Raw genomic sequence first — 18,054 nt, forward strand, 5'->3', positions numbered from 1 at the left:
AACGGAGAGGGCAATTAGGTTGGTATTTTGAGACTAGGCTAGTGATGTAGTTGGGGGCAGAGTTGTGGATGGCTTTGTAACTTATTGTTAGTATTTTGAATTTAATTCGTTGGGCGAGTGGCAGCCAATAGAGGGATTGGCAGAGGGGGGTAGCAGACACTGAGCGATTTGTAAGGTGGATGAGTCTGGCAGCAGCATTCATGATGGACTGAAGGGGGGGTAGTCTATTTAAAGGTAAGCCAATGAGGAGGGAGTTGCAGTAGTCGAGGCGAGAGATAACCAGGGAGTGAATCAGGAGCTTTGTGGTTTCGTTGGTTAGAAAGGGACGTAGTTTAGAGGTGTTGCGGAGGTTGAGGCGGCAAGCTTTGGAAAGTGATTGGATGTGGGGCCGAAAGGAGAGTTCAGAATCCAGGATAACACCTACCCTGACATGTGGGGATGGGTGGATGGTTGTGCCATTGCTCTTGACAGACAAGTCAGGGGAAGAGGCACGTGAGGGAGGAAATATTATAAGCTCGGTTTTGGACAAGTTGAGTTTGAGGAAGTGGTGTGACATCCATACAGATATGTCGGTTAGTAAGTTAGTGATGCGTGAGGAGACTGATGGAGTGAGTTGAGGGGTGGAGAGATAGATTTGTGTGTCGTCAGCGTAGAAATGATATTGAAAGCCGTGAGAGGCTATCAGCTGACCCAGGGAAGAGGTGTAGATTGAAAATAAAAGAGGTCCAAGAACAGAACCTTGGGGGACCCCGACAGAGAAGGGAAGAGGAGTGGAGGAAGTAGAATTGTAAGTGACACTGAAGGTGCGTTGGGATAGGTAGGATGATAGCCACTGAAGAGCACAGTCACGGAGACCGAGGGAGTAAAGTTTTTTGAGGAGGAGGGGGTGGTCAACCATGTCAAAGGCAGCTGAAAGATCCAGAAGTAGGAGTACAGAATAGTGTCCGTTGGTTTTTGCAGTTAGTAGGTCATTTGTGAGTTTTAAAAGAGCAGTTTCTGTGGAGTGTTGAGGGCGAAATCCAGATTGAAGGGGATCAAGAAGGTTGTTTTTAATGAGGTGGTCACTCAGTTGGTTGTAAACCAGGCGTTCAAGGAGTTTAGAGGAAAAGGGGAGCAAGGAGATAGGACGTAGGTTGTTAAGATTGGTAGGGTCCAAGGACGGCTTTTTAAGTATGGGGGTGACCAGTGCATGTTTTAGAGCATTGGGGAAGACGCCAGAGGTGAGGGAGAGATTGAAGATGTGGGTTAGAGAGTGTAGGATGGAGTCAGAGGGCCACCGTAGCATATGAGAGGGAATAGGGTCCAGGGTACAGGTGGTTAGGTGGGCGATAGAAAGGAGTTTAGCAACTTCGTCTGTAGTAGCAGATTTGAATAGGGGGAGTGTCAGTTGTACCTGTTGACATGGGGTCTTAGCTGGGGGAGATACCTGAAGAGCTGAGATTTAATCGCGGATTGTATCAATCTTGTTTTTGAAGTGATTAGCGATCTCCTGGGCAGTGAGTGAGTCAGTGGGTGGAGGCGGTGGAGGACAAAGTAGAGAGTTGAAGGTAGAGAAGAGTTTACGGGGACTAGATGAGAAGATGTTAATAAGAGCTGTAAAATAGGTTTGCTTGGCAGTGTGGAGGGGAGAATAGTATTTTTGGAGGGCAGATTTGTATTGGTTGAAGTCTGTGAGAGACTTAGTCTTGTGCCACAGACGCTCAAGAGCGCGACTACGTTTTTTGAGAATTTTAGTGTCATCTGTTTGCCAGGGTTGTAGGGGTTGAGGCCTGATTCTGCGTGTAGTGAGGGGAGCGAGCTTGTCCAGGGTGCAGGACAGGGATTTATTGTAGATGGACGTGGCTTGGTTGGGGCAGGACAGAGGAGAGATTTTGTCGTAGAGGTGGTCAGTAGCAGAATAGAGGAGAGAGGAGTTGAAGTTGCGAAAATTTCTACGGGTAATGGTTAGGTGATTGGAGGGAAAAGTGGTGGAAGACAGGGGGAGGGGGAAACTAATAAGGTGATGGTCGGAGAGAGGAAAAGGATTGTTTGAGAAGTTGCATTGAGTGCATAGGTAGGAGAATACAAGGTCAAGGGTGTTGCCATCAGAGTGAGTAGAAGCCTGTCCCATTGTTTTAGGTCAAATGAAGAGGTTAGACTAAGAAGTTTAGAAGTAGCAGGAGTGTTTGTATTAGTAGGGATGTTGAAATCACCGAGAAGGATTGTGGGAATTTCTGAAGAGAGGAAGTAGGGTAGCCAGACAGAAAACTCATCAAGGAAAGTTGATAATGTTCCAGGGGGCGGGTAGATCACTTTAGCAATTCTTAGGGAAGTAGGAGAGAATAGACGTATACAGTGGGCTTCAAATGATGAGAGAGAAAAAGAGGGAGGAGAGTGAAAACCTGGAAGGTGCATTGCGGGGATAGGAGGAATCCCACTCCACCTCCCTTGCGTCCATTAGGCCTAGGGGAGTGAGTCCAGTGAAGGCCGCCCTGGGATAGGGAAGCAGGAGAAGGGGTGTCATGTTCGTGGAACCAGGTTTCGGTGAGAGCAAGTAGATTGAAGGAATTAGTGACAAAGAGGTCATGAACAGCAGTGAGTTTGTTGCAGACAGAGCGGGCGTTCCAGAGGGCGCAGGAGAGAGGGAGGCTGGTGTTGGGAATAAGAGGAAGGGAGACTAAATTGCTTAGATTGCGACTACTGCCAGAGGGTGTAGGGTGATGGGTGTGTTGGGCACAGTTAAATAAGGGAGGCCCAGGGTTTGGGGAAATATCTCCAGCGAGGAGAAGCAGTAGAGCAAGGGAGGTAATAGGAGAATATGATTTATATGAGGGGACATGCTTCAGTATCCTGGGGGGTTTGTTAGCAAGTGGGCTTAGAGTTAGAAGGAGGTGATGAGTGCAGTAATAGGGGGAGGGGAGAAGTGAGGGTGATATGTACAGATTGTGGGGTGGAGCAGAGGGGTGAAAAAAGAGAGTTTGAGGAGAGAGGCAGCAATTGTGAAAAGGAGGAGAGGTAAAGAGAGCATGTTTCAGAGAGGAAGGTGAGATAATTTGGAATTGAGGTCATCTGCTGTCTGTTGTAGTTTGCTTTGTGCAAATCGCTGAAATGCAAGAGCAGAAGTGCCACTTATTTAAAGAACCCCACTTCTTTGGAAGAACCCCTGTATGTGCAGCCCCCTGTATGTGTTCCCTCGTAAAGAAGGCCTTGTTTTTATTCTGTGTGTTGGGTGTGGATAGAATCTGGCAATTAATCAATTAAGAGGGCATATTAGGAACACAGCTAGCAGGGCATAACTTTCACACCACAATCAAACTGCAAGGGGACTAAAAGGCCAAAATTGTAAAGATAAGGGAACCCATAATTTAGGTAAGACTTAATGGCTAAATAAACATTGAAATAATGTGAGCATGGCTACAGATGGAGTTGAAACAGTGGTGACAAACAGATTTACCAAATATGCATTTGAGCAGTCAGTCAATGTTCAGTTTAAAAGGTATGTGGAGGTATAAACGCAGGTTTACCAAATATGCATTTGAGCAGTCAGTCAATGTTCAGTTGAAAAGGTATGTGGAGGTATAAACGCAGGTTTACCAAATATGCATTTGAGCAGTCAGTCAATGTTCAGTTTAAAAGGTATGTGGAGGTATAAACGCAGGTTTACCAAATATGCATTTGAGGTGGCAGTCAATGTTCAGTTGAAAAGGTATGTGGAGGTATAAACGCAAGTTTACCTGTGAAGAGAGAAGAAAATGTTCAGATGAATGGTGCAAGAGCAGAAGTGCCACTTATTTAAAGAACCCCACTTCTTTGGAAGAACCCCTGTATGTGCAGCCCCCTGTATGTATTAGGGTATTAGATGAGCTCTTAAAAAAAAGGAGAGAGGAGACATCACATATTTTGTTTAGGTTAATATCCCGTAATTATAGTTTAAAAAGTACATTGGAAGTACCATTATAACCGGTCAATGTAATGGGGAGGAAGTACTTAGGACAAATTTTGTTTTTATTTATTCATTTTTTGTGCTCACCAAGTTTCAATGCTCTCTCTAACCATTGTTTGAGTGTGCTATATGATGAGTACATACGGTATGTGTTTTATCGGAAAGACACCGAAAAGTGTTGTTTTGTTGAAAAGGTTCAACAGGTTTTTGTTTTTTATTTAAATGGTGTGTCCACTAAAGGCATTAAATTTGTGTGTAGGACATTGAAACTGAGCTACAAGAGAGTTGTTTGTTTTTTTTTGCTATGGGAATTTACAAGCAGTAATATTCTCATTGTTTTCTGTTTAAGTACCGAACTGTAGAAGTCTGGTTACTGAAGCTAATATCTGATAACAATTTTAGAGTGTAAAATAAGGTACATTTAGCATTCTGTATTATACTTTGAAATTTTGTTAAGGATAAACCCTCCCAACAATTTGATAAAGCTTGTGGTAGATAACCAGACATGTTCTCCGAGGTTGCTGCAAGGTAAATCGCCCTGATGGGCTGTTTGAATCAGCCCCTGGGTGTCCGCTGTGTGCCGCTGAGTGAGTTACCACAGGGAGTTACCAACAATATGGAGAAAGGTCCATCAGCTGGGTAGAAGAACTGCATATGTTACACACAGTGCGGTTGATTTACTAAAACTGAAGGGTGCAAAATCTGGTGCAGTTTTGCATGGTAGCCAATCACATTTTAGCTACTGCTTGTTCAATTAAAATTTGAGTAAAAAAACCATGGAAGCTATGCAGAGCTATACCAGATTTTGCACTGTACAGTTTTAGTAAATCAACTACTTTTGATGGTGTTTGGGGGGGGGGGGGGGGTGTAGCTCACTCAGTTCTTCAACTTAAAAAAAAAATCACTCTGGGGAAATTGGGGAAATCTGTGTTTACTCTGGCATAAAAGACTCTTTTTCTATGTTATCCAGTGTTAAATAAACCCATTAGAGTTTATTTTTGTAAGGTTAAATAGACGGTGCAGTTTGGAATTGCAGTTGCTCCAGAGCTCCAGAGCAATATGACATCAAAACTTCCAAGTGGTTGAATACTTTAACCATTTGCTGACCAGCCAGTAGTAATTTTACTGCTGGCCGGCGGCTCCCCTGGGGACTGCAACACACCTGTACGTTGTGCCGGAACTTCTGGGCATGCCCCCTGCTGCTTGTGCTGTGATTGGACACAGCACAAGTTTGTCAACAGGCTCTCAGCTAATGATTTTGGCTGTGAACCTGCTGATTGCTGTGGCCAACCACAGCACAGAACTCAGTGTGTTTGTAAACGCAACACACAGGATCTAGCTGTTTTTTTTTCTCTGTTCTCAGTTACCGTTCAGAGCTAAGATCAGGAAGAAAAGCCAGCCAGATCTGTGAGTAAAATCAGCACACATACACTTGTTAGGCACACTTGTTAACCCCTTGATTGCCCTCCTGATCACCCCTGTAACCCAGCCAGTGTCATTAGCACAGTGACAGTGTACAGTATTATCACTGATCACTGCATTAAGCCTAGTACACAGCAGTCATGTTTTTTTTTCATTCAACCCAGCACTTCCGGTTGAAGCCGATGTACTAAAAATCCAATGTGTTTTGTGTTTTACAAATAAACATTTAATTTGTAACAAAGGATTCCCAGAGCAGTATGGGTTATGCAACACAGCAGTGCAGCTTGGTTTACAATTTAATTTGCATAAAGCCTGGTACATACTATTCGTTTGTTTTTTTCAACCCAGTGGGCAAAACGAAAAAAAAAACTGAAGAGCTCAGGAGGAGCCTCTGTACTAACAATCCAATGTTAATAAAGCAATCTCCTTTGCTGAGCTATTGTGTTCTGACAGGGGGACACCCCCCCAGAACACTCTGGTCAGTGCTCTCAGCCATTGGTTGAGAGCTCTGATTGCGAGCCGGTCGGCCACTGGTATTCCAGCATGTGTGTCTGACAGAGGCCAGCCGAAAGGCCAGCTTCTGTCAGACCAGCTGCCATACACACGGGCCAAATGTCGGCCCTTTTTCGTTGAACTGGCCAATGTCGCCTGACATTCAGCCTGTGTGTACTAGGCTTTAGTGTCATTAGCGACGTCAGTGTCAGTTATAGTCCCTCCCAGCCAGTGTCATTTAGCGCTGGTCCCTGATTGCCCACCACACTATCCCAGTCACACTATAAGTCACTGATCACCACCATCACTAGTATAGTGTCTGTCCTCTGCGTAAATCCCAGTATATATAACATAGTTTTTAGATGCAATAATTATCACTCAAACCAATTAATACAGATACTTCTCATTTAACGACTTACCTGTTTAATGACCACTCGGACTTAGGACCAGCTCCTCCCACCCTAACGACGTGTTATACATCATTGTATTGTGTTCTGTACTTATGCTAATTAAAACAACGTTATTGAGCTGGAGTTTTGTGTTTAAACCTTTTTTTCACAATAAACTACACTACAGAAGTTAAGAATGCTTAAAATATTGATTGCTTGTGGCTCCTTGTTCAACGACCAAGTCGTTTTTAATGACCTGGTCATTGGAACAGAACCTGGTCATTAAGTGAGGAGAGTCTGTGTACACTTATTGGGATTTTTTTTTTTTTTTTACCAAAGACATAGCAGGATACATTTTGGCCTAAATTTATGAGGAAATTCAATTTTATTTGATATGATTTATGTCAGACAGTAGAAAACATTGGGTTTTTGTGTTTTCAAAAAATATTTTTTTTCATTTATATAATAAAAAATAAAAACCAGGTGGTGATCAAATAACATCAAAGCTCTGAAAAAAATGATATAAATTTCATTTGGGTTCAATGTTGCATGATGGAGCATGTTGCTTGAATAGCAAAAAATTTCCTGGTCATGAAGGGGCAAAAACTTTCCAAAGGTCAAGTGGTTATTAAGCATTGTATTCTTACAGTAAGTAGAGTCAGTATGTAAACGGGAGACACAACTTGAAACATTCAGTTTCCTATTTAATCAGGATTTTATAATGGAATTCATAGATGGAGAAAATGTGAAGCTTAAAAATTATTAATAATAATTCAGTATTGTGTAATGTTGCAATCAGACCCACGGGGCACGGTGAATTAGTGATGTATCTTTAACTGTAAATCTGTCCCTTAGGTGGATTTTTTTTTGCGTGCTAATGTCATAAGCATCATCAGGTTATTATAAATATTACAGAAAATCGAACACATAAGAAGTCTTTCAGTGTACCACAATGCATGCCTGTACCTGCGCCTGTTGTAAGTGTTATTATTATGCAAAATACTTGACAAAAATGCTAACAACATACCATGCTGGAGAGACCATGGCTTGCTTCCTTCCTGATCTGCATCTGATGATTTTGTATGCATCATTCTAGAATTGTATTGTCTTAAAAGCCAAATATGCTAAAGATTAGACATGTGCACTGCCGAAAAAAAAAAAAAATTTCGTTCCATTTGTTCTTTTTTCTTCGATTTTTAGGTCATTCATTATGATCACAATTCGTAAATTCGAAAGAATAACTAACTAATAATAACTAACTATTAAATTATAGGTATTGGAATTTCCTTTCAAATTTGGCTGTTAGTGAATGTAAGAAAAAAAAATTATCCAAAATAACAAATGCCGCATCTAAAAAAATGAAACGGAGCAAATTAATAATAATAACACATTTTATTATTATTAATTTGTTATGTTCCATTAGTTTAGATACAGCATTCGTTATTCTGGATAATTCGTAACGTCAGGTAAATTTTTATATTCGTTACGTTCACTAACAGGCAAATTTGAAAGGAAATTCCAATACCTATAATTTAATAGTTAGTAATAGTTAAGTTACTATTACTTAGTTATCATTTCAGAATTTCAAATTTTCGGGTTTTCGGATTTTCAAATTGCGAATATTCAAATTTACAAATATTTGGAAAAAATTGTTAAACAGGTGTCAAAATTCGTTAAAAAACTAATTCGGAACGAAAAGAATTGCACATTTATTCCTACACCAGGGCACGGCAACCTCAAATAACTTCATATGATGCAAACATATTTCTGCAGAATTCATCTTAAGGGGATAAATTATTTAACCACTTCAGCTCCAGAAGGATTTACCCCCTTAATGGCAAGGTCATTTTTTGCGATATGGCACTGTGTTACTTTAACTGGCAATTGTGAGGTCGTGCAACGCTGTACCCAAATAAAATTAATGTCCTTTTTTCCCACAAATGGTGCTTTCTTTTGCTGGTATTTGTTCACCTCTGTGGTTTTTATGTTTTGCGCTATAAACAAAAAAAGAGCGACAATTTTGAAAAAAAATTATATTTATTTTACTTTCTGCTATAAAACACATCCAATAAAAAATTAAAAAAATCAAATTTCTTCCTCAGTTGAGGCCAATATGTATTCTGATACATATTTTTGGTAAAAAATCCCAATAGTTATCCACGCTACCCCCTATATGTATAATAGATAGATTCATGCATAGCAAGAATCTATCCACGGCCACCCCCTATTCATGCATCTGGCCGCTTTCAGGACACCGGGCGCATGAATTACAGTGGAAGGGGTGTTTTTTTGAAGCACCTGATTAGAGCCAACGGCTCTAATAGGCTTCAAAATAGGGTGGGCTCGTGGGGCAGAGCACTGTGCCATTAACCCTGCCAGGTGTTACAACAATAGTTATAGATAAGTTAGATTTATTATTATTTTTTTAATTTATTTTTTTTACTAGTAATGGCGGCGATCATCGATTTTTAGCAGGACTGCAACATTGCAGCAGACAAATCGAACACCTAACTGACACTTTTGACACTTTTTTGAGAGCCAGTGACATTATTACAGTGATCGGTGCTAAAAATATGCACTTACCATACTTATGACACTGGCAGGGAAGGGGTTAACATCAGGGGCGATCAAAGGGTTAAGTGTGTCCCTAGGAGGTGCTTGCTAACTGTGTGGGGGATAGTCTGACTGCTTAGCAGGAACACAAGATCTTTATCTTCTTCATTGTCAGCTCGCCGTTCTGCCTCTCTGGGGAACGGTCGCGGGTGGTGAGCGAACATCAGGTCCGCCGGACCTGCTGATTGGCTCCTCCTCCCCCCCAGTGTCTATTGCACGAAATGACGTACAGGTATGTTGTTTCAGGTAATATACTGCGGCAGGGCGGCTCTATCTGCGGTTGGCGGTCGATAAGTGGTTAATCAACAGCTGTAGCATAGCCAGGGTAATCTATAAACACAGCATAATCCACATAGTCCTGAATGAGTCCAGGATGCACATACTTCATACACCTACTAAAAGAGTGTATTCTCTGCTAACTTCCAGCTAATTGTCTCTAAGTACTTAGTACTAGTAAGTTGTATTAAATGCAAAACCAAAAGTGTATTATATTAATGATTACCCATCATTACATGTGGTGGCTGCATTATTTTTCTTTGGCTTTTTCCCCTCTGTTTTCACCTGGTGGTTTCACCAGTAACACACCTTCTGTATTAGATTGCCCCCCACTCTGGATGAAGGAGGACAGGGGGCACATTTGGACAGCAGCACGGTTAATCTGGAAGGGAAGTTAATGGGAAGGGAGTGTTAGATGTACTTGCAGATTTAGATTGAATCCAAACTCCAGCTATTACTATATAAGAAGTTTTTTTTTCCTTTTGGGATAAAGGTTTTACATAAATAAATAAAGCAATAAAGCACACCAGGCAGCGGCGTTGTCAGTCTGGGGGAGGGGGTGTTAAATGTATCAACAGAATAAATGACACTATCAAATTGAAGCCAGACTCCAGCTCACGTTTTATAATTAGTTATAGCAAACAATGTTTTCCTTTTGGGATAAAGGTATTCAGTGGCAGCCAGTGGTAATTTGTTTTTGGGGGGGCGGTAAACAGTATGCCACAGACTCCCCTCCCCCCAGTCGGTAGCACTTACCCCATCGCTTCACCCTGCTTGGCGGTGGCCTCCCATTCTCCTGCTCTCCACAGGTCATTACGGCGGCAGTGGCTCAGTTTCCTCCCTCCTCCTTGGCGGCCAATCGGAAAATGGGTCTCACACCCGCTTCTGATTGGTCAGATTGAGGATCAGTGTTTCAACAGCGAATATCCATTCGCTGTTGTAACACCTGGGCGGGCTGATGGCACAGTGCTCTGCCCCACGAGCCCACCCTATTTTGAAAGCCTATTAGAGATGTTGGCTCTAATCAGGTGCTTTAAAAAACCACCCCCGCCGCTGTAATTCATGCGCCCGGTGTCCTGAAAGAGGCGTGGCCGTGGATAGATTCTTGCTATGCATGAATCTATCTATTATACATATAGGGGGTGGCATGGATAAAGAGGGCGGCACCCGGGCGCCCCTAATGGACAGACCGCCACTGAAGGTTTTCTATGAATAATTAGCACTGGCAAAGGTGAATAAAATTATCAGTTTTTAAGTGGTAGTAAACTCCGTTTTTAATGTTTTACCCACAGGTAAGCCTATATTAAGGCTTACCTGTAGGTACAGTGAATATCTCCAAAACTCTCTACTCATGTAGCTGAAGGCCGCAAACCCGGAAGGAAGATGGAAGCCCTGTCAGCGGTGACAGCGCACCACTGAAGAGCTTAGTTTTAAGGGAAGTTTCACATAATGTGCTAGTATGTGATGCATACTAGCACATTATGACATTGCCTTGCTGGGGAATTCTTCTTTCTTTTAACTGCGTTTTACTACCACTTTAAGCGATTTGTCTCATCCATGTAAACTGATACATTCTGCTGGAGAAGGCTTTTGAACAACACCATATTTGCTAGCTGGATTAACTGATAAAAATAGAAGAAAGAAAGACTACAAAAGGAAAGGAATGCACCCATCACATTTAAGAATAGGTAAGGCGCAATATAATCAAAGCAGTATTAAATCCAAAAGCAAAAAAAAAATGGTGCTACATCCAGTTGGAGTTACTAAATATTAACAGTAATATTAAAGCAATCATCAGTTACTACACACTCTCTTTTATTACATAAGAGATTAGTGTAAAAGTGACATAGGTAGAGAGCATTTTAAGTAGTACTGCTGTTAAAATGACCTGGATAGATACTTATAAAACAATACACAAACAATTTTATTTACAGTGACAAAAAAAGTGAACTTTTTTTTTTATATGTGCATATAAATAAAATGTTCAACAACAACATTTATTCATCTGAATCTGCAGTGTTTTGCAAAAAAATAAAATTGTGTCAACGTTGATCATAACCATATTTCATTGCTTCTTCTTACAAAGGAAGAGCGGTTTTGATGAAGAGTTGTACAATATTTAAAGGGTTTCAGATTGTGCCATAATAATTATTATTCAACTCTTTGTTACCAGGGAGGCATTTATTTAAAATACCAAAAATTATAAACTTTGTCATAATAATTTTATATGTATGTATAATTAAAATGTGCCACAGCATGTCAGCATGAAAAGAGAACACTGAATCATCTGAACCTGCAGTCTTCTACCAAATAAATCGTGGAATTTTTGATCATAATGATATTTTACTTTTTCTTACAAAAGAAGAGCAGTTTGGATGGACAACTATACAGCATCTAAAGTGTTTCAGATTGTGCCATTTTTCTTTAAAACAGAATATAAACTATACGTTTTTGGTATTTTACTAATAATATATTTCACATGCCTGTTCATAAATATAATTATCATCACAGTGATATATATTGATGACCATTTACACATCCCCATGTATCTGTTTCTCTGTAACTTATCCGTTGTAGATATTTGTTTTACAACAGTCACCGTTCCCAAACTATTACATATGATACTTACTAACAATAATACAATATCATTTACTCAATGCTTTACTCAGTTCTGCTTTTACGTATTATTTGGCACCAGTGAAGATGTTCTTTTATTCATTATGGCATATGACCGATATGTTGCTATCTGTAAGCCTTTACACTATAACCAAATTTTGGGGAGAAAAAACTGTTTGATGCTCATTGCAGGCACCTGGATCTCCGCTTGTACAAATTCTTTATTGATAACAAAGGCAGTGTCAGCTATGTCGTTTTGCCGTTCAAAAGTAATTAATCAACTTTTCTGTGATATCAAAGCTCTGCTCAAGATTTCATGTACCGGGACTGAAATGTTCTTCATGTTGATTTACCTGGAGTTTTTGTTGCTTGGCTTTGTTCCATTTTTGTGCATTGTGATGTCTTATGTAAAAATAATTGCCATCATCTTGAACATTAATTCAAGAGATGGAAGGAGGAAAGTCTTCTCCACCTGCTCATCCCACCTCACAGTAATCCTCCTCTTCTATGCAAATGAGGCATCAGTGGTACTGATTGAACAATCTCGGTACTCAGAGGTCCTGGAGCAAATCTGCACTGTGCTTTACACAGCAGTAACACCCATGTTGAATCCACTGATTTATACCATACGTAATAAAGAAGTCAAGAGTGCCCTGATGAGATTGGTGAAGGGCAAGATAACTCTGAAGCCTTAGAAATAATTAAAAAATAGTACTAAAAAATAAAAATTAAAAACTGCAAAATAGGAAAAAATGTATTATTATTCATAGTATTACAATAAATCTTTTACCCTTTATTATTATTCATTATAATTGCTTTAATTATTATTGCTTTAAAATTTTGGAAAATTGCAAGTCAGGCATGCAAGTATAGCATAATGTAATAGACAATTACACAAAGGATAGGAAGTCTGATCTGAAGGGAAATGTTTTTTTACACACTCCCAGCTGCTATAGTAGCTGGGAATGTGTGTACTTTAGTAAAACCTTAGATGTGGAAAAGTTACAAGCGGCTGTGAAGCCGACTATCCATTCCACCACTGCCACCATGTGCGAACCCCCACCATGTTTACTGGGCCTCACTGTCCCACTTGTGGGGCGGTGCTATCATGGCAGGTGGCACTGGGAAGGGTGGCGGGAGCTCAGCAGACCTTCGTACACTCAGCATCCCTCCTGTACACAGACTGGTCAGTTTCATGTATGACATCACTTCCTGGACTGGAGATAAGTATACAAAAATCCTTGTACCAGCCCTGCGCAGGGCCCAGTTTGTTGTTGCTATTTAAAGGGGAACCCCACCTTCTCCCATTTCTTTGAGTGCACTCGAAAACCACTTGGAAACTGCTAATCCTTTAGACACGTTTAGACTCCTTTCGCATGGAGCGGATCCATTTTGACAGACTCCGCTAGTTCAGAGAGGACCGCTCCGTTGATCCCCACTGAGCAGGCAGATGACAGGTCCGTCTCCGCTCACTGTGCTGAGATGGACCTGTCAGAGTCCTGCTCTCCTCTATGGAGAGATCAAATGAAAATGGACCGCCTGTCCATTTTTGTCCAATCACATCCTATCCGATCCGCTGGACATATGGCGAACATATCACCATTCAACTATTTTCAGCAGATCTTGTCAGATCGAATGCCAGGCAGGTGTCAGCAGACACATATCCGCTAACATCTGCCTCTCCATAGAAGTCAATCGGTGGCCAGATCGGATCCTCCTGAAAAATGCCGTGTACACACAAGTGGAATGTCTGACAGAAAAGGCCAGACGGAAGCTTTTCATCGTCTATTCCGATCGTGTGTGTGCCTCATCGGACTTTCTTTTTCGAAAATTCTGACGGGCCTAGAAATAGAACATGCTCTAAATATTTCTGACGGAACCAATTCCTATCGGGAAAACCGCTCGTCTGTATGCTGTTCTGACGGACCAAAAACGATGCTTGCTCTGATGAAGCAAGTACGAGACGGAAACTATTGGCTACTGGCTATTGAACTTCCTTTTTCTAGTCCAGTCGTACGTACTGTAGGTCACCGCGTTCTGGACGGTCAGACTTTGGTCGGACTTTAGATTGACCGTGTGTAGGCAAGACCGCTTGAATGAATTCCATCTGAGTTCCGTCGGAGAAACCGGAGTTTATTCCGACGGCTAAACCGGTCATGTATACACGGCATTAGAGTACAGTTGTGTTGCTAAATATTGATTTACCTATTCTCGTATTGATTTTTCTACTATTGACATAGAGCTGCATTTATAGATATATTTGTTTACCTTTATTACCCGATTGAAGTTCTACTTTGCTTAGTGAGATGCACTTTGTCATTTATGCAAGTTTTTAATTATAATCAAATAGTGTCTACCACTAAGCAGGTGTGTACTCGTTTATTGCCTATATCCTACAGTAAGGTGAAAGGTACTATACGCTGGTGTTGCTACGTGTGTCTGTAATGATTCAATCAACCAAGTGTGTCAGAGGGGCTGAGGGTGCTTTTGGAGTGGAGGCGCAAAACAGGGAACCCAAAATTACCAAGCGACTCCTTCAGGGGTAGCGCTACACGCACTACCCCAGTTTTGAGGGACAGGGGACCTTAAAACTGTTGTGCTCTGGCAGCATTAAGAGCCCTGTCTCACTTAAAGTGCTGCAAATCAGATATTTGACACGCTTATTTTAGAGGCAACAGGACATCTTAATGCCGCTGTGCGCAGGCAACGTTAAGAGCCCTGTCACACTCACCTCTAATGTAACCTAAGACTTCCGGAGTTCTGCCTGCCAGCCAATGAGGAGTGATGTTGCATCCACGCACGTCACCCCTCCCATCCACCGCACGAGGATCTCAATCTGGGAAGGCCTGCTGCGTAGCTGATGAGCCTGACCTCACAAATGCGCTTCTGGAAGAATGGTCAAACATTCCCATAGACACACGCCTAAACCTTGTGGACAGCCTTCCCAGAAGAGTTGAAGCTGTTTACGCTGGAAAGGGTGGGCCAACTCAATATTGAACCCTACAGACGAAGACTGGGATGCCATTAAAGTTCATGTGCATGTAAAGGCAAGCGTCCCAATACTTTTGACAATATAGTCTATCTACATGGACTCAAGGGTTCTAGATGATGATCCCACATTCTTTCTCCTGATGGAACAGTACATGTGAAGTTGGAACACGGGGTTAGCATTTTGTATGCCCCTCATTTTTGCAGGCATTCTTCCCTTCCCTTCCCTTCATTCTTTATTGTTTTTTCTTCCCTTTGGTTGTTGCCTCTTTTTCCCTACTATACTCATACTCTGTTTGTTTGTTTTTTTTTTTCTTTTTTTTCCCCTTTACCTACCCTTTTTCTCCCCCTTTTCCACCCTCCCCTTTCCCCTCCCACCTTTCCATGTCCCCTTCCCACTCTCCCCCTTCCCGCCTCCTTCCTCCACTCCTTTTCCCTTTCTTCTCCCCTTGAACTACACCCCCCCATTTTTTCTCTCTCCTCTCCCCTTTCCCACGCTCCAGTGGTTCCTATTGGTAAGCCCCAAATTATAGGCTAATATTGTGTAATTTTTTGTCTTATTTTCTTATTCTGCTCTTTTTTGTTGTGTAATTAAATATTTGTTATGACTATTTGACTATGAGATTATACCTTTTGTAGATGACAATGATTGACTCCTCCTGAGGAAGCTTCTTAAGTAGGGGTAAGCTTGGTGTTCGGGTCGAACGTAATTTCGGCTCGAACATCAGGTGTTCGCCCGTTCACAGAACAGCGAACATTATGGGGCGTTCATTGGAAATTTGAGCGGAATGCCCCATAATGCAATGTAAGATCACATTGCATTGCTGTATGATGATTGGCCAAAGCATGCACCTGACTTGCAAGCTTTGGCCAATCCCAGCACCCTCTGCTAAGAGAGCCATAATTGGCCAAAAGCAGGTGCCTTTAGTCAATCATGGTTCAGGGGGGCTAAGTCCACGCCCACACTATATAAGGCTGCCTACACGGCGGCCCTGTGTTGTGTTGTTGGTGTGGGAGGAGAGATAGCTTGATTTAGATTAAGCAGGCAGGTTATTCAGTTAGTGGCAGTGTATTTGATATATATACACTCTGCATTTAGCATAGCCTATAAATTCAGCGTTTACTCTATATATATATATATATATATATATATATATATATATATACATACATACATACATAGTTATCGGCGTATAACACGCGCCGGCGTATAACACGCACCCCAAGTTTAGGAGGGAATTTTAAGGAAAAAAAACTTTTAGGAGGGAAGTTTAAGAAAAAAAAACTTACATTAAAATGCCCATCAATGCAGCCTTGACAGTCCATCTGCAGCCTTTTCAGTGTCAGTGCAGCCTTGCCCTAGTGCAGTCTTGTCAGTGCAGCCTTGTCAGTGCAGCCTTGTCAGTGCAGCTTTGCCCCAGTGCAGCTTTGCCCCAGTGCAGCCTTGCCGCAGTGCAGCCTTGCCCCAGTGCAGCTTTGTTAGTGCAGGTTTGCCCGTGCAGCTTTGCCTAAGTCCAGCCATGGGTAGATTCAAATATGGCGCCGAGACTGCAGGGCTTCGTCTGAGCCGAGATACACATACCCGAGTGTTCTCGGCTTTTTTCGGCACCGCCGTCACACCCAGTCCCGCCCTTGGACCTGTGTTATGTCCATCATAGGGCGGGACTGGGCATGACTGTGAGCGGCGCCAAAAAAAGCCGAGAACACTCGGGTATGTGTATCTCGGCTCCGACGAAGCCCTGCAGTCTCGGCGCTATATTTGAATCTACCCACGGCTGTGTATGTCGGCGGCGACCGCGGCAATTGCCGCGACCGCTCCGATGACACAAAATCGGCGGGGATCGGCCTATAACACGCACCCACGATTTTCCCCTGATTTTCAGGGGAAAAAAGTGCATGTTATATGCCGATAAATACGGTATATATATATATATATATATATTATGCATCCAGTGTAGCCTATATCTACAGTGCATTCCGTGGTGTACTGTTTCTACTACTTTTGCATTACACAATACAGTGCAGCCATAGTACAGTTGCTACTACTTTTCTGGTGGTGTATATAATACACAATACAGTGCAGCCGTAGTACAGTCGCTATTACACTTCTGGTGGTGTACAGTTGCTACTACACTTCTGGTGGTGTACACAGTACACAATACAGTGCAGCCGTAGTACAGTTGCTACTACTTTTCTGGTGGTGTATATAGTACACAATACAGTGCAGCCGTAGTAAAGTTGCTACTACTTTTCTGGTGGTGTATATAGTACAAAATACAGTGCAGCCGTAGTACAGTCACTATTACACTTCTAGTGGTGTACACAGTACACAATACTGTGCAGCCATAGCACATTTGCTACTATACTTCTGGTGGTGTACACAGTATCTAATACAGTGTAGTGTGGTATATATACCTGAAAAAAAAAAAAAAAAAAAAAAAAAAAAATTATATATATATATATATATATATATATATATATATATATATATATATATTCTGCATCCAGTGTTGCCTATATCTACAGTGCAACCGTAGTACAGTTGCTACTACTTTACTGGTGGTGTACACAGTACAGTGCAGCCGTAGTGCAGTTGCTACTACTTTTCTGGTGGTGTACACAGTACACAATACAGTGCAGCCGTAGTACAGTTGCTACTACGTTTCTGGTGGTGTACACAGTACACAATACAGTGCAGCCCTAGTACAGTTGCTACTACTTTTCTGGTGGTGTATATAATACACAATATAGTGCAGTCGTAGTACAGTCGCTATTACACTTCTGGTGGTGTACACAATACACAATACAGTGCAGCCATAGTACAGTCGCTATTACACTTCTGGTGGTGTACACAGTACACAATACAGTGCAAAACAAATAAAACTAATAAATAATTGCGCTATTACAAGGATAAGATACAAGTGATAGCTGCCAGTATGTAACAATGTGGGGCACAGTGCAAGAAAATATATAAATACTAAACACATGCAGCGCTAAATAAAATAAATGATAGGAATGTGTGTTCACATCCTATATATACATCGCATCATATATCATGAAAATAAATGACAGGATGATGTGTTCATATCCTATATGAAGTAACTGTTATAAGTGGTATTTAGTGGACTGAACTATAATCAGTGACCATTCACAAGTAACTAAAAAATCAAGAAAGTCCATTCACAAATAATTGGAAGTAAAAAAGTCCATGGTAGTTGAGGGTTCATGGGTATGTATGGTACACCATTATAAAGTAAAGCAGAGACTGGAGCCAAATACAGATAAAGATTTCAGTTCACACACAGATCTTCTTATATTCAAACTCAAAGATGTAAG

General features: G+C 41.5%; 2 protein-coding genes across 2 annotated transcripts in view; both read left to right on the forward strand.

The window, feature by feature from the left end:
• LOC141148005 (olfactory receptor 1L4-like) overlaps nucleotides 1–4,331 on the forward strand; it is a 50,515-nt gene extending 46,184 nt beyond the window's left edge. Inside the window, exon 4 of the mRNA XM_073635161.1 lies at nucleotides 4,272–4,331. Coding sequence (XP_073491262.1) covers nucleotides 4,272–4,331 — 60 coding nt within the window. The remainder of the gene's footprint in view (nucleotides 1–4,271) is intronic.
• A 96-nt stretch (nucleotides 4,332–4,427) lies between these two features.
• Nucleotides 4,428–18,054, forward strand: part of LOC141148006 (olfactory receptor 1500-like) — a 28,868-nt gene continuing 15,241 nt past the window's right edge. The window contains exons 1-3 of the mRNA XM_073635162.1: nucleotides 4,428–4,450; nucleotides 11,477–12,395; nucleotides 15,406–15,424. Coding sequence (XP_073491263.1) covers nucleotides 4,428–4,450; nucleotides 11,477–12,395; nucleotides 15,406–15,424 — 961 coding nt within the window. The remainder of the gene's footprint in view (nucleotides 4,451–11,476; nucleotides 12,396–15,405; nucleotides 15,425–18,054) is intronic.

Source organism: Aquarana catesbeiana, linkage group LG06 (genome assembly GCF_042186555.1).
Source record: "Aquarana catesbeiana isolate 2022-GZ linkage group LG06, ASM4218655v1, whole genome shotgun sequence".
Classification (NCBI taxonomy): Eukaryota; Metazoa; Chordata; class Amphibia; order Anura; family Ranidae; genus Aquarana; species Aquarana catesbeiana.